The 17,962-nt window shown below is 38.7% G+C and overlaps 1 protein-coding gene across 1 annotated transcript in view; it reads right to left on the bottom strand.

Annotated features, from left to right (window-relative positions):
* Positions 1–472: 472 nt before the first annotated feature.
* The window catches only part of LOC125462622 (methylosome protein WDR77-like), a 30,224-nt gene continuing 12,734 nt past the window's right edge, over positions 473–17,962 (bottom strand). Inside the window, exons 3-11 of the mRNA XM_059653373.1 lie at positions 17,291–17,476; positions 16,409–16,550; positions 15,841–15,890; positions 11,792–11,862; positions 5,240–5,294; positions 2,926–2,997; positions 1,927–2,038; positions 1,250–1,318; positions 473–1,130 (exon numbers count right to left, since the gene is read on the bottom strand). Coding sequence (XP_059509356.1) covers positions 989–1,130; positions 1,250–1,318; positions 1,927–2,038; positions 2,926–2,997; positions 5,240–5,294; positions 11,792–11,862; positions 15,841–15,890; positions 16,409–16,550; positions 17,291–17,476 — 899 coding nt within the window. The 3' untranslated portion in view covers positions 473–988. The remainder of the gene's footprint in view (positions 1,131–1,249; positions 1,319–1,926; positions 2,039–2,925; positions 2,998–5,239; positions 5,295–11,791; positions 11,863–15,840; positions 15,891–16,408; positions 16,551–17,290; positions 17,477–17,962) is intronic.

The following is a 17,962-nucleotide window of genomic DNA, read 5'->3' as shown; positions in this document are numbered from 1 at the left end:
CCTAGGGTGGAGGTAGCTATTACGAGGGGGCATAGTTTTAAAGTGAGTAGAGGTAGATGCAGGGGAGACATCAGAGGTAGGTTCTTTACTCAGTGAGTGGTATGGGCATGGAATGCATTCCCGGAGAGGGTAGTGGAGTCGGCCTCATAAGGAACATTTAAGCGGCTATTAGGTAGGCATGTGGATGATAGTATAAGGCAGGGGTGGAGGTTAGATAGACCTTAGGTTTAGGATAAAAGTTCAGCACAACATCATGGGCCAAAGGGCTTGTACTGTGCTGTACTGTTCTTTGTTCTAATAACAGGGAAGCCTATTTTCAGATTGTGTCACATTTTGCTAATTACATTGGCCAACTGCTACAAACCCTGTAATATACAATATCAGTACATTGGATAGTTTCTTTCAGAGAGTCTACACGAAATATGTAAAAACTGACAAGTTTATTTTACTTAAAAGTTTCTTTTTAATCCTTTTCTTCCTCATTCTAAACACAATGTGAAACATAGTAGTAGGGATCAAAATTCACAGTAATCCTGTAGCTCCAGGCTACCAAAATATCTTGCAAGCCACTGAATTATGAATATCAGAAGTCCAGTTGGCTACCCATTTCTAACACATGACATTCTAGAGAACATCTATTCTCATTTTTACAAGCACGCAAAAGAGATAAAACATCTTGATTATCTTACTCTCACACTGCTTTCAGAGTAGAACTAGGCAGTTGCATAAATTCGTAGATTTTGATGGGGTATGGGTACAGATTTTGGTGAGATTGGTAACTTATATAAGCAGAAATTTGGAGTGTGCTGAGTGATTCCCCCACATAATTCCGTCCCTCCCCCCACCCCTCTTCTCTACGACTACTTTGGCATCTGGGTATTCCAACAATACACCTCTGTTATTACATCTCCTCAGAGCACAGTTTCAAAGATGTAACATAGTTATAGAAAAGGTACAAAAGTAGGATTTCGAATATTCCATCTTTTCCTCATGCTGTGTCTGCGTCCTTATCTAAGCGAATTGGATGATGTAGAACTTGATGGTCCCATCCTGCAGTACTGAGGAGATCCAAATTCAGAGGTGACCAGCATACACTGCGAACAAAGTCCTTGTGTGATTTATTCCTAAACCTAAAAAAAATTAAATAGGGTCAATTTTTATTTCTAACGAACTTATGAGCAAGCAATCTTAATTTGCTACTAGTTAAAGTAATATATTCCTACAGACTGCAGGCTTTTTAGCCACTTACACTTCTGAGAGGTTGATGTCAACGACAGCTAGTGTACAGTCTTCACTAACAGAAGCCAAAAGGGGAGAGCTGCAAAATCAAAGGTAAAACATCACTTATTACAGGACTAAATGACCCCACTCCTATCACTCCCATTCTCTCAGGCATTAGATGAAGAGTAACCATATGTGCAGTGAATATTCTTTCCAGTTTTAATACTTAATTTCGTCAAAGGTCTGGAAGAATCATTTTCTGTGGGCTTGAGGTAAATCTGAATGTCACTAATATGACATTGATTATTTTAATAGGTTAAATAATACCCCAGTTTTTACTACTCATACTTCATTTAGACAAGTGAGGTAAAAAGCCGTGGGTGCACTTTCATTGTTACTTGTAATACAGTAAAACATGGCAGTATTATTTTTGACATGCTTCCACAAATAAATGGGAAAGTGACGAATTGAATTGTGAAAAGTGCATTGAAAAGTAGACATGTTAATTTACATTTGGCATAAGAAACTACCGCCTAAATGGTCCTTTACAAAGAGATTTTTCTTTGTGAAATTAAAAAGATTCTCACCACTAATTCCAGTAAACGTTTTGCTAACACAGAAAGCAGAAGCTATTGGCACTAGAATGTTCAATCACTATCTTTTGACAAGCAACCCAATATCTTTCTAAAGTAGCAATTAAGTTACCTGTGTGAGGAAAACTGCAACCCAGTAACAGTCCGTGAATGTACTGCAGATGTCTGATTGGAATCAGACTGTTTTTGTAAGCTTTTCACACCAACTATTCCATTTTCAGCTCCTGTTAAATTAACAATTTTAAGAGCAACGTTCAGAAGTAGACTTACGCAAGCAAATAGCTTTTAAGTATGCATATTAAAACTAGAAGCAGTATTAAAATATGTTGGTTAACGGTTTTTAAGTTGTTAAAGGATCTTTCTGATGATAAATAATAAGGTTCCAAAACTGTTTGAAAGACAAAACAGCCCATGGAGCATAACATTCTTTACGAATCAAGTTATACGTCCTACTATATATTGAAGAAAACATTTACAACCAGCTGAAACATTTAGATTGTAGTAAATGAAGTTAGATCATTTAAATACAAAACATGAATGACAGATTTTGTAATGGCTAATTATTGCAGAAAAAAACTAATTGACACAACCAAAACACTTCATAACCATATAATTCCTCAATAAATCGAGTTTTAAATGTCGTTATTCAACTTTTCTGGAGATTAGAGAGATCTAGGGAGTGCAATTTTTGAAAGGTCTAGAAATTAGACCGAATTGATCAAAGTGGTCATTTTTAAACAACGATCTGCTCAAATTAATTTCTATTCAGTTTTGAACATGAATTTGTTATTTCTCACAAAAGCAACAAATACACAAATAATTTAGCAAATTAACAATAAAATAAATTCAATATGACAAAAATAACAGCAATGTAGGATTAAAGGCAACAGTTTAAGTATATATTTTCTTATAGAATAACAATGATAAATTTAGTAGTTTATGTACACCAAGAGGCTCACACTCCAGGATTATTTTACTCGCAGTCTTTCCCTTTTGTCAAATTTCAGACCAAAGCCTTGTGTTTCTAATTGCCTTAGACTATTATTTTAATACAAGTTAATGCTGAAAAGAAATAAACAACCAGAAATGTGGAGATTCAGAATCACATTACCAAAAGCAAAGACGTGTTCTTTCTGTGAGTGCCACGTAACAGTACTTGCAGAACAGTGCAATAATCCCACTTCTGAAAAGATTCAACATTTAGAAAAACTTGTTATTAATTGACTTAACAGTTAAACTTAGAATACAGGTACACTTTCTTAAAATAGGCTGGATGAAGAGTTATCCATAAACCAGAGTTTTTCAAATGTACCATGCAGCATATTCTACTCAATTAATAATAATTTACCTGAACAATTCAATGTGGCACTGTATTTTAATTGTTATCTGTTTCACCACTTAGTAGACTATTCCTGTGCTCCAACCGACCCTTAATTCCATTTAAACTGAATTGACCCAAGAACTTTTCTTGTTGAAATTAACACCCGAGCAGAACTGCGAAAATCCTCACTCTTTCCATTTAAAACCCAACTGAGGAATGGCTAATCTGTACTTCCCAATGTATCTTTATGCATCTTTGTATGATATGAATATTAGTCTTCCCTCAAGAATTTTCAACAAAATTACTCGCAAATTCTAGAACTGTTCAAATTTCTTTCTATAACATCTGCAATGATGTTGATTGCCAATATTTCATGGTGAGAGACACATGGATATTACTCAAATAGCTCACAACAACATAAACACTAACAGTCGATCACCACTTTAATTGAGAAATATAGTAGTTATCATTTTATTCAATTAAACAATATTTTGCTGGCAGTTTACTTTAAAGTCTTTGTGATTGCAAAAATTGGCAAAGATAGTTAGGAGGCACATTCAGGTTTCTACACCGTAGCACAGTACAGGCCCCTCGGTCCACGATGTTGTGCCGAATCTTTATTCTAAACCTAAGGTCTATCTAACCTCCACCCCTACGTTATACTATCATCCAAACGCCTATCTAATAGCCGCTTAAACGCCTCTAATGAGGCCGACTCCACTACCCTCTCCGGCAATGCATTCTACGCCCCACCACTATCTAAGTAAAGAACCTACCTCCGACATCTCCCCTACATCTACCTCCACTCACTTTAAAACTGTGCCCCCTCGTAAAAACTACCACCATTCTAGGAAAAAGTCTCTGGCTGTCTACTCTATCTATACCTCTGATCATTTTGAACACCTCTATCAAGTCATCTCTTATTCTTCGTCGTTCTAAAGAGAAAAACCCTAGCTCCCTCAACTTATCCTCTTAAGACATTCTCTCCATTCCAGGCAACATACTGGTAAACTCCTCTGTACCTTTTCCAATGCTCCCACATCTTTCCTGTAATGGGTTGGCCAGAACTGGACACAATACTCCAGATGTGGCCGAACCAGGGTTTTGTATTGCTGGAGCATAACTTCACGGCTCTTGAACTCAATCCCTCTATTAATGAAAGCTAACACACCATACATGCCTTCTTAACAACTCCATCCACCAGGGTGGCAGCTTTCAGGGAACTGTGGACATGAACCCCTATGATCTCTCTGCTCCTCCACACTGCCAAGAATCTTCCTGTTAATCCTGTATTCCGCTTTTAAATTTGTCCCTCCAAAATGAATCACCTCACACTTTTCAGGGTTAAACTCCATCTGCCACTTCTCAGCCCAGCTCAGTATCCTATCAATGTCCCTTTGCAACCTAGAACAGCCCTCCACACTGTATATCCTTGTGGTACACCACTCGTAACTGAGCACCATGTTGAATATTTTCTGTCCACTACCACCCTTTGTCTTCTAAGATTTTATTGCTTGTTCTATTCCTGTTTCTTTCACAATGAGCCTCTGGGATCGCATGGTCCATTACACAATGCATCTAAAGTCAGTGTCCTTTGTGCAAGCAATCTTGTGAAACCTGAACCCAGGGCAGAGTCAGTAGGCCGCAGTGACTGAACATGAGCAAAATGGAAACTGATTCAGAGAGCTCAGTGCTTGATGCCATTGCTGCACCTTGGAGCATTTCTGGATACTACAAACGTTTCAGAGAGTTTCTTGTGGATATACTGGCTGTTCGGACTAAAGCCGACTCAAACATACCAGAATTCAAGTCCATGTTGACCGAACCAGTCTCAGAGGGGTAATTAACTCAGGAGCCATAAATCTGGCAAATTTGTATTGGACTGAGAAAACATAACAATGTTGGAGAGTCAGTGCTGAGGGAGTGCCGCACTGTCAGAGGGTCAGTGCTGAGGGAGTGATGCACTGTCAGAGGGTCAGTGCAGAAAATTCCCAACTTGTGGTTTAGACAATATGAATGAACAAGAAATGCAGAAAGCAAGCCTGGAAGTTGAAATTACTATAGATCAAACACAGAAATCATTGAATGGCGGCAAGATACACACCAATCCGCAATGCTGGTTTGGAATTTCTTCTGTCCCATAGTAAAAGTCTCCTGTCCTGAAAGAAGAAAAATCAAAAAAGAGGGATTGTTTTACTTAAGACAAAACAATTTCAATTTATATTTTTATAGACTTAAACACCTTTTAATTTATATTTATGTTACAAAGTTATTTTGTTTACCCAACATGGCCTCAAGAACTGATAAACAAGGACATTTTTGTTCAGTGGAATGTTATCAGATCCCACGTTATTGGATCCTATATTAAATTCAGTTTTTCCATCATGTACTACAGATCTCAAAGTAAATTGACGCTATCAAGAAGTTGGCTTCTTGATCCAAATAAGCAAGAATAACATGCAAACATAAATTCAATGTTAAATCTGAAAACAACTGTAATTAGTTTGCATTAGTCCTCGCTATGTTACAGCAGAACATACTTGTGTTCAGCACTTGTAAATTGGCTCTTACTAGTAAAGGGGCAAAAGTATACATCAAAATGTCAATTAGGAAACTTCTGTTGGATTATAATTCCAATTGAAAAGTTACAATTCACAACCTCAATGCATGTCCCTTTTGTCTATGTTTTAAGTACAAAACTGGGTTTTCAACAAAATTAAAAGTGTACAAGAAAGCACAGCGATAACCAACAATGTTTGTTAGTTATGAGTGTGATGATCTTATGATGCTTTGGACTCTTTCAACTTCGGTAACAATGAAGGACATCTTGAGACAGAAGTCTGCGTAGTTTGATCCTTAGAGATCAAAGCTAGATTTTGATTGTATTACTAGAAAGGAAATGCATAGCACATGTTTGGAGTCAAGGGAAGCAGTCCCCAAATTCACAACAGCTAGACTCAAAGTCTTCCAAAGTGCCATAAAGGTATTAAAGATTTCAGGCTGTAATCAGAAAGATGAAAGGGAATTGGGGTCAAGAATCAATATATGTAGGCAGATGCAGGGTTGATGGGTTTAATTTTGCAATGAGGAAGAGGGCAAAGGAAGCCATTTTTGACAAAAGATTACATGTTTCCAGTCAAATGGTTGAGTTAATGACACGGCCACCAACTGACATTTCACACTGTCAACTGGGTGTTGTTGCTTGGCCTTGAGAATTTGGCAGAGTCTTATATAAGAAACACAGTCAAAGAGACAAATTGCACAGCCATCTAAGGATTCCAGGAGATTCATTCTGGTGTGTTTAAAGGGCAAGAATCATTAGCAGAGGGCTCACTGTTAGTAGTGAATTTAGGAAACTCTAACAATTGAGTGAAGTGATTTGGGACAGTTAATTGAAGTTACTGCTCAGTGAAATGGGGACATGGGAGTCCAATGAAAGTTGGGAGAAACTGTAGACTTTTGTTTATAGTGTAATTCTGTGGAGAGTTCAATGTGAGATAAGAATAAAGGGAAATGGTCCATTTTATAATTTATAGCACCACTGTCCACAAAAGCAGTATCTTCTCAGGTGCTTTAGACTTCTATTAAAGTAAAAGTTTTAAAATGTTATGTTACCCTTTACAGCCATTAAGTGCACTGTAAAATCTCTCTAAAATGTCATTGCTCTCTCGCAAAGTCGCAATACATTTGCCAGTGACAAAATTTTCCTCCAACCTGGAACTTGTTTTAAGGTTGCTGTATACATTTTGCTAATATAAAATTTTGCTCTCTGTGCCATGATTCTGAAAATTCTGTATTGGCAGCAGTAAAATATTAGTGTCTGTGAAGATACAGAAAAGGTGAATAAGGACAAATTCAGACTCATTATGATTAAATGAGGTTTCAAATCTCAGTTTTAGCTCACAGTCAAAAAATTATCATATGCCTGAGAAATACCTGAAGGCCATCAGTGCCACTGAAATCATAAGCAGCACAAACTGACACTTTGGGAGAGGAAAAAGAAGATCGGACATGGCTGTCAGCCCTGTGCCTGTTCCACTGTTTTATTAGATCACAGCTGATCTCTACCATGAATCTACTTACTTGTCTTTGATCCTTGTCTACTTACACTCCTACTAACAAAAACTGATCAATTTCCATCTTCAAAGTTTCAAGCGTCTATCATCTACATTTTTTGGGTATCCGCATAGGCGGTGTTTTGGATCTCCTGGTGCATGCAAATTGCTTCCTGATTTAATTCCAAAGTAGCCATTTTGCTTTTAAGATTATAAGCCTCGTGCTCTTAATTCCTCCAGAAATATGATTTACATTAATTTCTCCAGAAATATGACTTATGTATCTGTTATTATTTTCGATAAACCAATTGGTTCACTCTGACTGTCGAAATTTGAGAAAATAAAAACTGAGGTTTATGTAAGGCATGGTTAGAATTTGTCTCAACCTCTCCAAGACCAATATATCCTTCCTGAGACGCAGATCAAAACTGAAAGCAGTATCCAAGAACAGGTCTCAACCAAGACTCTGGACAACCAAATAACTTCTTCACTTCTGTATTACATTGGAGTTTAATAAGTAGGATGCTTAGGATACATACTAGTCTTGAACATAGTTCTATAAATATTTCCCACTGTTTGTCTATAATTTCATCCATCAATAGTTAAATTCAGTTTATTGTCAGTCACTTCATCTCTTTGAACTTGGGGATGGTTAATTTAAATTCTTTATTTGTGATTGTTTGAGGGAAGAGCACCAGGGTATCAATTGATTCATAATTTATCTCTACTGATATTGTGATGGGGAACTGGATGGCAGTGTTGATGAATACAGCAACTCAATGGCGCACATCTTTGCAAAAAGCATGTCCTGTGCTGCACTTATTTCAAAGTGATGCACAAAAGAAATGGGCTGAGATGTTCACCACTGACCTAGAAGATTTGTGTGACGTGGTCTTCCCTTTTCTATAACCTGACACAATCAGAAATCTTGCCAAACAGTCACGATGTCAGCAAGCAAGTAAATAAAGTGTAAATATTCACAAAGAAAAAGAGGGATTAAAAGTATTAACATTATTTACATTTTAACTTTCAAGTAGCAAATAAATGACTGGATTGCAATAAAATCCAAACTATAAAGTATTTTTGAAAAGTTTTTCTTGAAATGCAGAGCATTTTAACATTGGGAGAAATTCGAAATATCTATAAAATTAACATTTCCGGACCAGTGAATTGGTACTTTACGAAAAGCCCAGTTATGTTTGATTGAGGCATACATAAGGTATAGGTGACTGAAAACAGGCAAAGCTTTGGAAGAATATCGGGAAAGTAGGACCACTCTGAAACAAGGAATTAAGAGGGTTAAAAGGGGTCACGAAATATCTTTAGCCATCAGGGTTAAGGAAAATCCCAAAGCCTTTTATTAATACATAAGGAGCAAGAGGGTGGCTAGAGAAAGGGTTGACCCACTCAAGGACAAAGGAGGGAAGTTATGTGAGGCGTCAAAGAAAATCAGTGAGATTCTTAATGAGTACTATGCGTTGGTATTCACTGAGGAAAGGGACATGACAGATGTTGAGGTTAGGGATAAATATTTGATTACTCTAGGTCAAGTCAGCATGGGGGGCGGGGGGGGGGGGGGGGGGGGGGGGGGCGGAGTGCTGGGTATTCTAAAAGGCATTAGGGTCGACAAGACCCCATGTCCGGATGGGATCTATCACAGGTTACTGAGAGAAGCAAGAGAGAAAACAGCTGGGCTTCAACAGATATCTTTGAAGCATCCTCGAGCATGGGCGAGTTCCTGGCGGACTGGAGAATTGCTAATGTTGTCACCTTGCTTAAGAAGGGTAGCAAGGATAATCCAGGAAATTATAGACCAGTGAGCCTGACATCAGTGGTGGGGAAGCTGCTGGAGAAGATACTGAGGGACAGGATCTATTTACATTTGGAAGAAAATGGGCTTATTAGTGATAGGCAGCAGGAAAGATCACGTCTTACCAACTTGATAGACTTCTTTAAGGAAGTGTCAAAGTTGACAGATGAGGGAAGGGCTGTAGATGGCATATACATGGACTTCAGTAAGGCGTTCGATAAGGTTCTCCATGGTAGGCTGATGGAGAAAGTGAAGTCACATGGGGTCCACGGTATACTAGCTAGATGGATAGAGAACTGGCTGGGCAACAGGAGACAGTTGTAGTGGAAGGGAGTTTCTCAAAATGGAGAACTGTGACCAGAGGTGTTCCACAGGAACTGTGTTGGGACCACTGTTGTTTGTGGTATACATAAATGATCTGGAAGAAAGTATAGATGGTCTGACTAGCAAGTTCGCAGATGACACTAAGATTGGTGGAGTATCAGATAGTGAAGTGGACTGTCGGAGAGTGCAGCAGAATACAGATAGATTGGAGAGATGGGTGGATAAATGGCAGATGGCATTCAGTCGAGGCAAATGCGAGGTGATGCATTTTGAAAGCTCCAATTCAAGAGCGAACTATACAGTATGTGGAAAAGCTCTGGAGAAAATTGATGCACAGAGAGATCTGGGTGTTCAGGTCCATTGTACCCTGACGGTGGCAGCACAGGTGGATAGAGTGGTCAAGAAGGCATACGGCATTCATCCGTTGGGATATTCAGTGCAAGAGTTGGTAGGTCATGTTACAGTTGTATAGAACTTTGGTTTGACCACATTTGGAATACTGCGTCCAGTTCTGGTCGCCACGTTACCAAAAGGATGTGGATGCTTGGGAGAGGGTGTAGAGGAGGTTCACCAGGATGTTGCTTGGTATGGAGGGCGCTAGCTATTAAGACAGGTTGAGTAGATTAGGATTATTTACATTAGAAAGAGGTTGAGAGAGGGACCTGATTGACGAGGTATAGACAGGGTGGATAGCAAGAAGCTTCCCCCCACCCCCCCAAGACAGGGTACAATGGACAGGGGACTCAATTACTAGGGGTCACGATTTCAAGGTGAGATAAGAAAAGTTTAAGGGAGATATGCATGGAAAGTTCTTTACGCAGAAGGTGGTGGGTGCCTGGAATGTGTACCCAACGGAGGTGGTAGAGGCGGCCACGATAGCGTCATTTAAGATGTATCTAGCCAGATATATGAATGGGGCAGGGAGCAGAGCGATACAGATCCTTGTAAAATAGGCAACAGGTTTAGATAGAGGATCTGGATCAGCACAGGCTTGGAGGGCCGAAGGGCCTGCTTCTGTGCTGTAATTGTTTTTGGTCTTTGTTCTAAACAGGGACTAACTTTTATCTTCAGATTTTACAGTGAGACTAATGCACAGGAGGGGATAGTTTTCTCAATTCAACTGATTTCTATCAGTTGGAGGGATTTATATTTGTCCATGCACATCAGTGTGCGTCTGTATCTGTGGGCATTTCCACAGTGCAATGTATAACCACTGGATTTGCCTTTTGGATTTCCACCTCATTCTGCACATGTCAATTCCAGAAGTTGCCATCAGTTTCAGTGTGGTAACACCAGTTGACATGGACAGCTTTGCATCATTACCTCCACCTAAGGTTTCCAATCTTCAGCCGATCTTACTCATTCTTGTGCTATCAAAATGGTTGAAGGCACTGGACAAACCAAAAGTTATTAATGCTGATAACATCCTGGTTACATAACTGAAGACTAGTGCTCCAAACCATGCTGTCCCATTATAGCTACAACCGACAAAGCAGAAAATAGTGCTTATACGTCCTCTCCACAAAAGACAGCACAAACTCAACCCAGCCAATTATCTCCTAGTCAATATAATTGCATTCAAAGCAAATAACTGAATCACATAGTCCCAGCACAGTGCGAATACTCATTAAAATGTTCTGAGTTTTGCTCAAGACACTCCAGTCCTACAGCCTTAGTCCAAATATGGCCAAGAGGTGAGGTATTTGTCACTGCTCGACAACAAATGAGGTGTTCAGCAAGAACCGGGCAACATTCAGATCAAAACAAAAACAGAAGCTGCTGGAAAAGCTCAGCAGGTCTGGCAGCATCAGTTCTGAGGAAGGGTCACTGGGCCCGAAACGTTAACTGATTTTTTTCTTCAGATGTTACCAGACCTGAGCTTTTCCAGCAACTTCTGTTTTTGTTCCTGATTTACAGCTCTGCAGTTCTTTCTGTTTTCAATGCTCAGATCAAGGCTATTAGGTGGCTTGATCACATTCATGACATAAAAGTGTTAAGCAATAAGCAGCTCCAGCAAGATAAAATCCAATCATCTTCCCATGTTGTTCAACTGCATTAACCTCATTGAATTTCCATAGCACACCACTAGCCATGTACCAAACTGGACCAGGCATAATAATATGGCTACAAGAGGTAGACAGAGACTGAAAATTAGTGCCAATTAAGTTACCATCAACATTCCCAAAGTCTGTTCCATATCTATAACACACAAGTCAGAAGTAAGATGGAATACTTCCAACTTGCCTGAATGAGTGCACTTCCAGCAGCACTTGTGCAGTTCAACACCCTCCAGAAGAAAACAATTTGATCGGCATCTTATCCCACACATTACACAAACTCAGAAACAATTTTCTCTCAGATGCATACAATATAAAACCTCAATGCTCTGAAAAACCATCCACATGATCTATACCCATTGTTTTATGGGAACATTTCTATTTGACAAGCAAGCAGTGTATCATTTTACCTGAGCACAAGACAGGAAGAGGTTTTCATTGCTTGGGCAGGCAGATACACACATCACTGGTCCTGAATGAGCTGCATTCAGAAACCAGAACATAATCAGTTAATGAACAATTCTTGATTTAAATAAGCGTCTTTAGTAGATAAAAACAATCCTACTTGAATAATTTTTGGTCACATTCTTATTAAAGCTATTTCTGGGGGAAATATTCAAATAAATTTAATATTTACGCTACAATTTATTTTCTTGTGTTAAATAGTGCAGCATTCTTCCTAAAACGAAATAGTGAAACATCTGACTTACTATGAACAATGTCACTGAAGACATGTCAGCTTATATATGAACATATAAACGTTGACTACTCTAGATAGACTACTGCCAGTAACTCTTAATTACAATATCTTTAGAACTGACCATTGTTTAAATATCAAAGTATTCTATATTTTTTAATCAGGTCAAGTTATTTATCTTTTGGAAGAGCAGTCTTTGGGAAAATGGTAAGCATCTATTATAAAAGGATGTTGTGTTGTATTTAGAAATACATAATATAGTACAGAAGTGTCAGACCCTAAGACCATAAGAGCAGAATTATGCCATTCAGTCCAAAGAGTTTGCTCCACAATGCATGACTGATGCGTTTCTCAACCCTACTCTCCTGCCTTTTCCCTATTACCCCTGATCCCCATACTAATCAAGAACCTACTTTTATCTTAAATACACTTAAATCATAAAACTGATTTGGCCTCAATAGCCATCTGTGGCAGAGAGTTCCAAAGATTCACCACCCTCTGGCAAAAGAAACTTCTCCCCATTTCAGTTCTAAAGGGTCATCCCTTCACTCTGAGACTGTCCCCTCAGGTCCCAATCTCCCCTACCAGAGGAAACATCTTCTCCATGTCCACTCTATTCAGGCGTTTCAGTATTCTGTAAGTTTTAATCACATCTGCCCATTCTTCTAAACTTCTTGAACACAGAGGCAGAGTCCTCAATCACTCCTTATACGACAAGCCCTTTATCCCCAGGATCACTCGTCAACCTCCCTGGACCTCCAATGCAAGCACATCCTTCCACAGATACGGGGCCAAAAGCTGCTTACAATATTCCAAATGTGGTCTGACTAGAGCCTTATAAAGCCTCCTCAGCACAACATCCCTGTTACATTCTAGCCCTCTTCAAATGAATACTAGCTTTGTATTTGCCTTCCTACCTTTCAAGTTAACCTGAAGTGAATCCTAAACTAGGGCTCCCAAGTTCCTTTGTACTTCAGATTTCCAAAGCCTTTACCAATTTAGAAAATAGTCTATGCCAGAGCATCAGAAGCTGTGGGTTGGTCTTAAAGAGGTTTACAAAATCATGACAGGCATGGATAGGATCAATAACTCAAAGTCTTTTGCCTAGGCAGAGTCCAAAACCAAAGGGCACAGTCTTAAGGTGAGAGGAGAAAGACTTAAAAGGGACCTGAGGGGCAACTTTTAAATATAGAGGGTGATCTGCGTAAGGAATGAACTTCCAGGAGAAGTGGCGAAGGCAGATACGATTACAACATTTAGAAGTCATCTGGATAGGTACATGGTTAGAAATGGTTGAGGGGAATATAGTCCAAATGTTAGCAAATGGGACTAGATCAGTGTAGGGTATCTGGTCACCATGCACAAGTCGGATCAAAGGGTCTGTTTCCATGCTGTACAACTCGGACTCTGTTCTTCCTACCAAAGTGCATGACCTCACACTTATTTTATTCCATTTGCCATTTCTTTGCCCATCATGATTCATGTCAAAGGTTTCATGCCTGACAAATTTATTTGAATTCTTTGAGAACGTAACAAGTAGGACAGGTAAAAGGAAACCAATAGATGTAACAGTTATCTTTCCAAAAGGTGTTCAACTAAATACCATAATAAGAGGCTACTTAAGGTAACTGCCCATGGTTTTGGATGTAGCATACTAGCATGGACAGAGGATTGGCTAACTAATGCAAAAAGAGTTGAGATAAATGGGGCTTTTTTTAGGATGGTAACCTATAACTAATGGAGTATCACAGGGGTCCATGCTGAGTGACAATTATTTACAAAACACACTAATGATTTGAATGAATGAAGTGAACACACTATAGCCAAGTTTGCAAATGATACAAAAATAAATTGGAAGGTAAGTGATGATGATGACATAAGATCCGATAAAGGGATAGAGGCATGTTAAGTGAGGGGACGAAAACTTGGTAGATGGGATATAATGTGGTAAGAGGAGACATTACATACTTAATCAGGGAGAAGTGTAGAGCTGAAAATTTAAAACAGAAACTGCAGAATGCAGTGGTTGAAAGGGATGTGGTCCTCATCCATAAATCACAAAAAGTTAGTATCTAAGTTCACTGGTATAGGGAAGGCAATGGGACCATTAGCATGTATTTCAAAGGGAATGCAGCATAAACACTATAGAAGTCTTGTTAAAACAATATAAAGCACTAGCCAGACCACACCTAGAATACCGTGAACAGTTCTGGACCTTTATCTAGGCAAAAATATATTGGCATTGGAGGTAGTACTGAGATGGTTGAGTCGGTTAATTTTGGGTTTGAGGGATTGTCTTAAGAAAGAAGACAAGTAGTTTGAGTTTGGAAGAATAAAGGAAAATTCTTATTGTCCATAAAGATTCTTAGGAGGCTTGACAATAAAGATGTGGAAAGGTTGTTTTCCTTTGTTGGAGAGTCGTGGGTGAGGTGGGGACAGGAGCGAGTGTTTGCAGAAGAGACGGAGGAAGACAGGGAGAAATGGGGGTACATAAGGGGGTTTGAGAGGGGGAATCAACCAATAATTAACAAATTTTCAGCAAACACGTATAACGTTCATTATTTTAAAAGTGTCATGTTTATTAACAAACAAACAAACAAGTATTCTTCATAAAATAAATGCCCAAACAAATTTTAACAGTAGCTTTTTACCCCTCACTTTATGACTGCTGCCTCAGAATCTTGGTAAAACTTTAATGGCATTGCAGCCCAAATAATTGTCTCCCCTTGAAATGGAAGGTGAACAGTTACATGAGAACACCATCAGTTCCAAATTTCACTCCATATTATACAAATCCTCACTTGGAAAATATATCAGCTTTCCTTTATTACCATTGGTTCACAGTCTTGAACTCTCTCCCTAAAAGCACTGACTGTACCTACACCACATAGACAGCTGTGGTTGAAGAACATCTTCTCAAGGGCAATTAAGGTTGGATAATAAGTGCTGGCTTTGACACTGAAATACACATTCCAGGAACTAATGAAAAAAAGCAGGCAAACTTTTATATGCGTCTACAAGCTGATATGGAACGTGTGTATTTCATTGTGGTGTTAAACTAACAGAATTTTCATTGTCTTCCTTTCAAGCAAATCTGTTTAGGTTTTTATAAATAAAACTTTGCATGCATTTTGATTTCACCCTAAAGAACTAGTAAATTTTACTCGCCAATGCAATATTAGTGTGGCCTAAATCAGGAAACTCTAGATATAATTTTGTTTGGCACATAATCTATTTATGCATTTATTTTGCAAACCTCTACCAGTCAAGAATGAGCAACATTTTTTTGACTAGTGGACTTCACAAGTTTAGAGAATATAATGGATATTTGTCTCAGAAATTCCATTTACAACACAAGAAGAAAGAGCCATTCAGTCCACCAAATCAGTATCAACCCTGCAAAGTGCATCCCACCCAGACCCACCTCCCCCACCCCATAACCCCACATGGGGTTTTTATCTCTAGCTAACTCACTTAACCTACACATCCCTGGACTCTATAGGGAAATTTGTAGAATGGCCAATGCATCTAGCTGCACATCTTTGGACTGTGGGAAGAAACCAGAGCACACGGAGGAAACATTCAAAAATAAACATGCAAACTTCAAACAGGCAGTCGCCCAAGGCTGGAATTGAAACCAGGTCCCCGCTACAACACTGCTACATCAACGAACAAGGTATCAGCAAATAGAAAAATTCTATTCTCATTAAAAACAAGTCATCATGAGTGCAAGAAATGTTCTTTGTAACTGTCAGTGCTCACCTTGGTAAGAGATCACCACTGTCTTCTGTTCTAGATCCCAAATCTTCACGCTAATGAGCAAATGTGCACATTTATTACAAGTTAAAATTAATCTGACACAATATGTTGAGGCTATTTTCAATGTTTAATGTCAGTCATGTGCAAAGTTTCATGCTTAATTGGTAGGAAGAAAGTTAAAGATGGCAAGTTGTACACAAGACCATTTTAAGACACAATCTGAACCATTATAGTTTTATTGTGCACCATGAAGCAATGAACATAAAATACTGTGCTGCTTTTAATTCCTACAGATTTCCAAATCTAACATTGGTTTGTTACACTTATGCAAATACAAAATTCTACATGCTTGACTTCTGCAGTCCCTCTGCAGTTTAAGTTGTTTCAAACAAAACCACACAAATTTAGCTTTTTTTTTAAATTGTAAAGGAACCAAGGTGGGTGAACATTTCAAACTACAAGCCTTCCGTGCTCATTTGAAACCTACAGGCAACATCCAATAGTGATGGGTAAAGCACGTCACGTTCAGGGAAGCACAGTTAGACAGAGCAAGGACAATGTTTTTACAAACCTGCAATCTAAACTGCTGCTAACTGCCTGTTTTTCACCGGACAGCAAGCTCACTTTGGTAACAATGTCATCGTGTTCATATTTACAGAACTTGCTCACCATTGCAGTTTCACTCTCAGACACCTCCCACAACTCTACAGCGCCTGCAGAAAAAGTAGACATGAAACGAGTGAATGAAGTGATGCCTAGACTTGTTCCCCTCAAAAGGGTCAAGCCACGATGATACAAAACAAACGACTGAGAATGCTGGAGATCTGAAATACACAAAAGCTGAAATTGCTGGAAAAACTTAGCAGATCTAGCTACACCGAGGGAGAGAAAACAAAGCTAACATTTCTAGACCAATGGAAGGATCACTGGGCCTAAAACATTAACTCTGTTCTGTTTCTACTAATGCTGCCAGATTTGTTGAGTTTTCCCAGCAATTTCTGTTTTTCTTTAGTTCAAGCAATGTAATGTTTTCAATTTGGGGAATAAAAACTGGCCCCTGACAGTAATACCCAAATTCCACGAAATAATAAAAAAATTTGGCGCATTGAATTTTGAATTACATATCAAATTCACCTTCCACATTAACTATAATTATATAAATGTAGTACATTATTCTGTAACAGAAGTGATATAAATCACTTAAGTTTATTAATTTGTCTGCACATACCAAGAAACTCACTCTAGTATTTAGGTATATGTAACTCTACCCAAAGCTCAACGAAATAACAACTATTTTTGAAAGTACACAAATAGTTGTGGTCAATCAATAGGTGATACTGATTAATATACCAACTACTGGTGTGTAAAAGAAAAAGTGCGACAGGGAAATGCAGAGAAAAGCAGCAATTGACAATCTACAATTCACAGCAAAATACTTTAAACACAGCCTTACCAGAATCAGATGCTACAAGGATTTCTCTGTCAGAAACCCAACATGCATCCACCACTCCTGCTTGTGCTTGGACACCAACTGTGCAGAATGCTTCATTTGGAGCCTTGAGTGGGTCTTTGAATAACCAGATAGATCCCAACCAACTGCGCCCAGACAATGTAGATGCTCCAAGTAACAGAGCTCCATCTGCGATCAATAGACAGAGAAGCTTAATTTAGGCTTTAGAATGAAGAACAAATTTGTTAATTACTGTGTGACAACCAAATGAATGAACAACGAGCCAAAAGTAATAAATACATAAGCAATTTATTCTGAACTGAAACAGAGTAGTGGCTCCATGGAGGGCAAGAGGAAGTATAGATGTTATAACCATAGTAAGAAAGCAATGATTGAGTGACCTGCTACTTCAACAGGAAATGGATTAATGGAATTAAAAAATGAATTGATGTAACAAATGTTCAGCTGGACGCTGATAGGTCCACCTCATGCGCCAGTACTTCACAAAGTGAAGGGTGGCTGGAAAGTGAAAAGAGAGTCTGAATAAGAGATGTGCCCAAATGACAGAGAAGATGCTGTTCTTAAAGTATACAGTAAGCCTGTATGGTGTAGAGTGTAGAGACCAAATATGAAAAAATATTTGAAAAGGTGCAAGTGAACCAAAGTAATATGAGT

This window comes from Stegostoma tigrinum, chromosome 21 (genome assembly GCF_030684315.1).
Source record: "Stegostoma tigrinum isolate sSteTig4 chromosome 21, sSteTig4.hap1, whole genome shotgun sequence".
NCBI lineage: Eukaryota > Metazoa > Chordata > Chondrichthyes > Orectolobiformes > Stegostomatidae > Stegostoma > Stegostoma tigrinum.
This window is presented reverse-complemented; position numbering and strand designations above follow the sequence as displayed.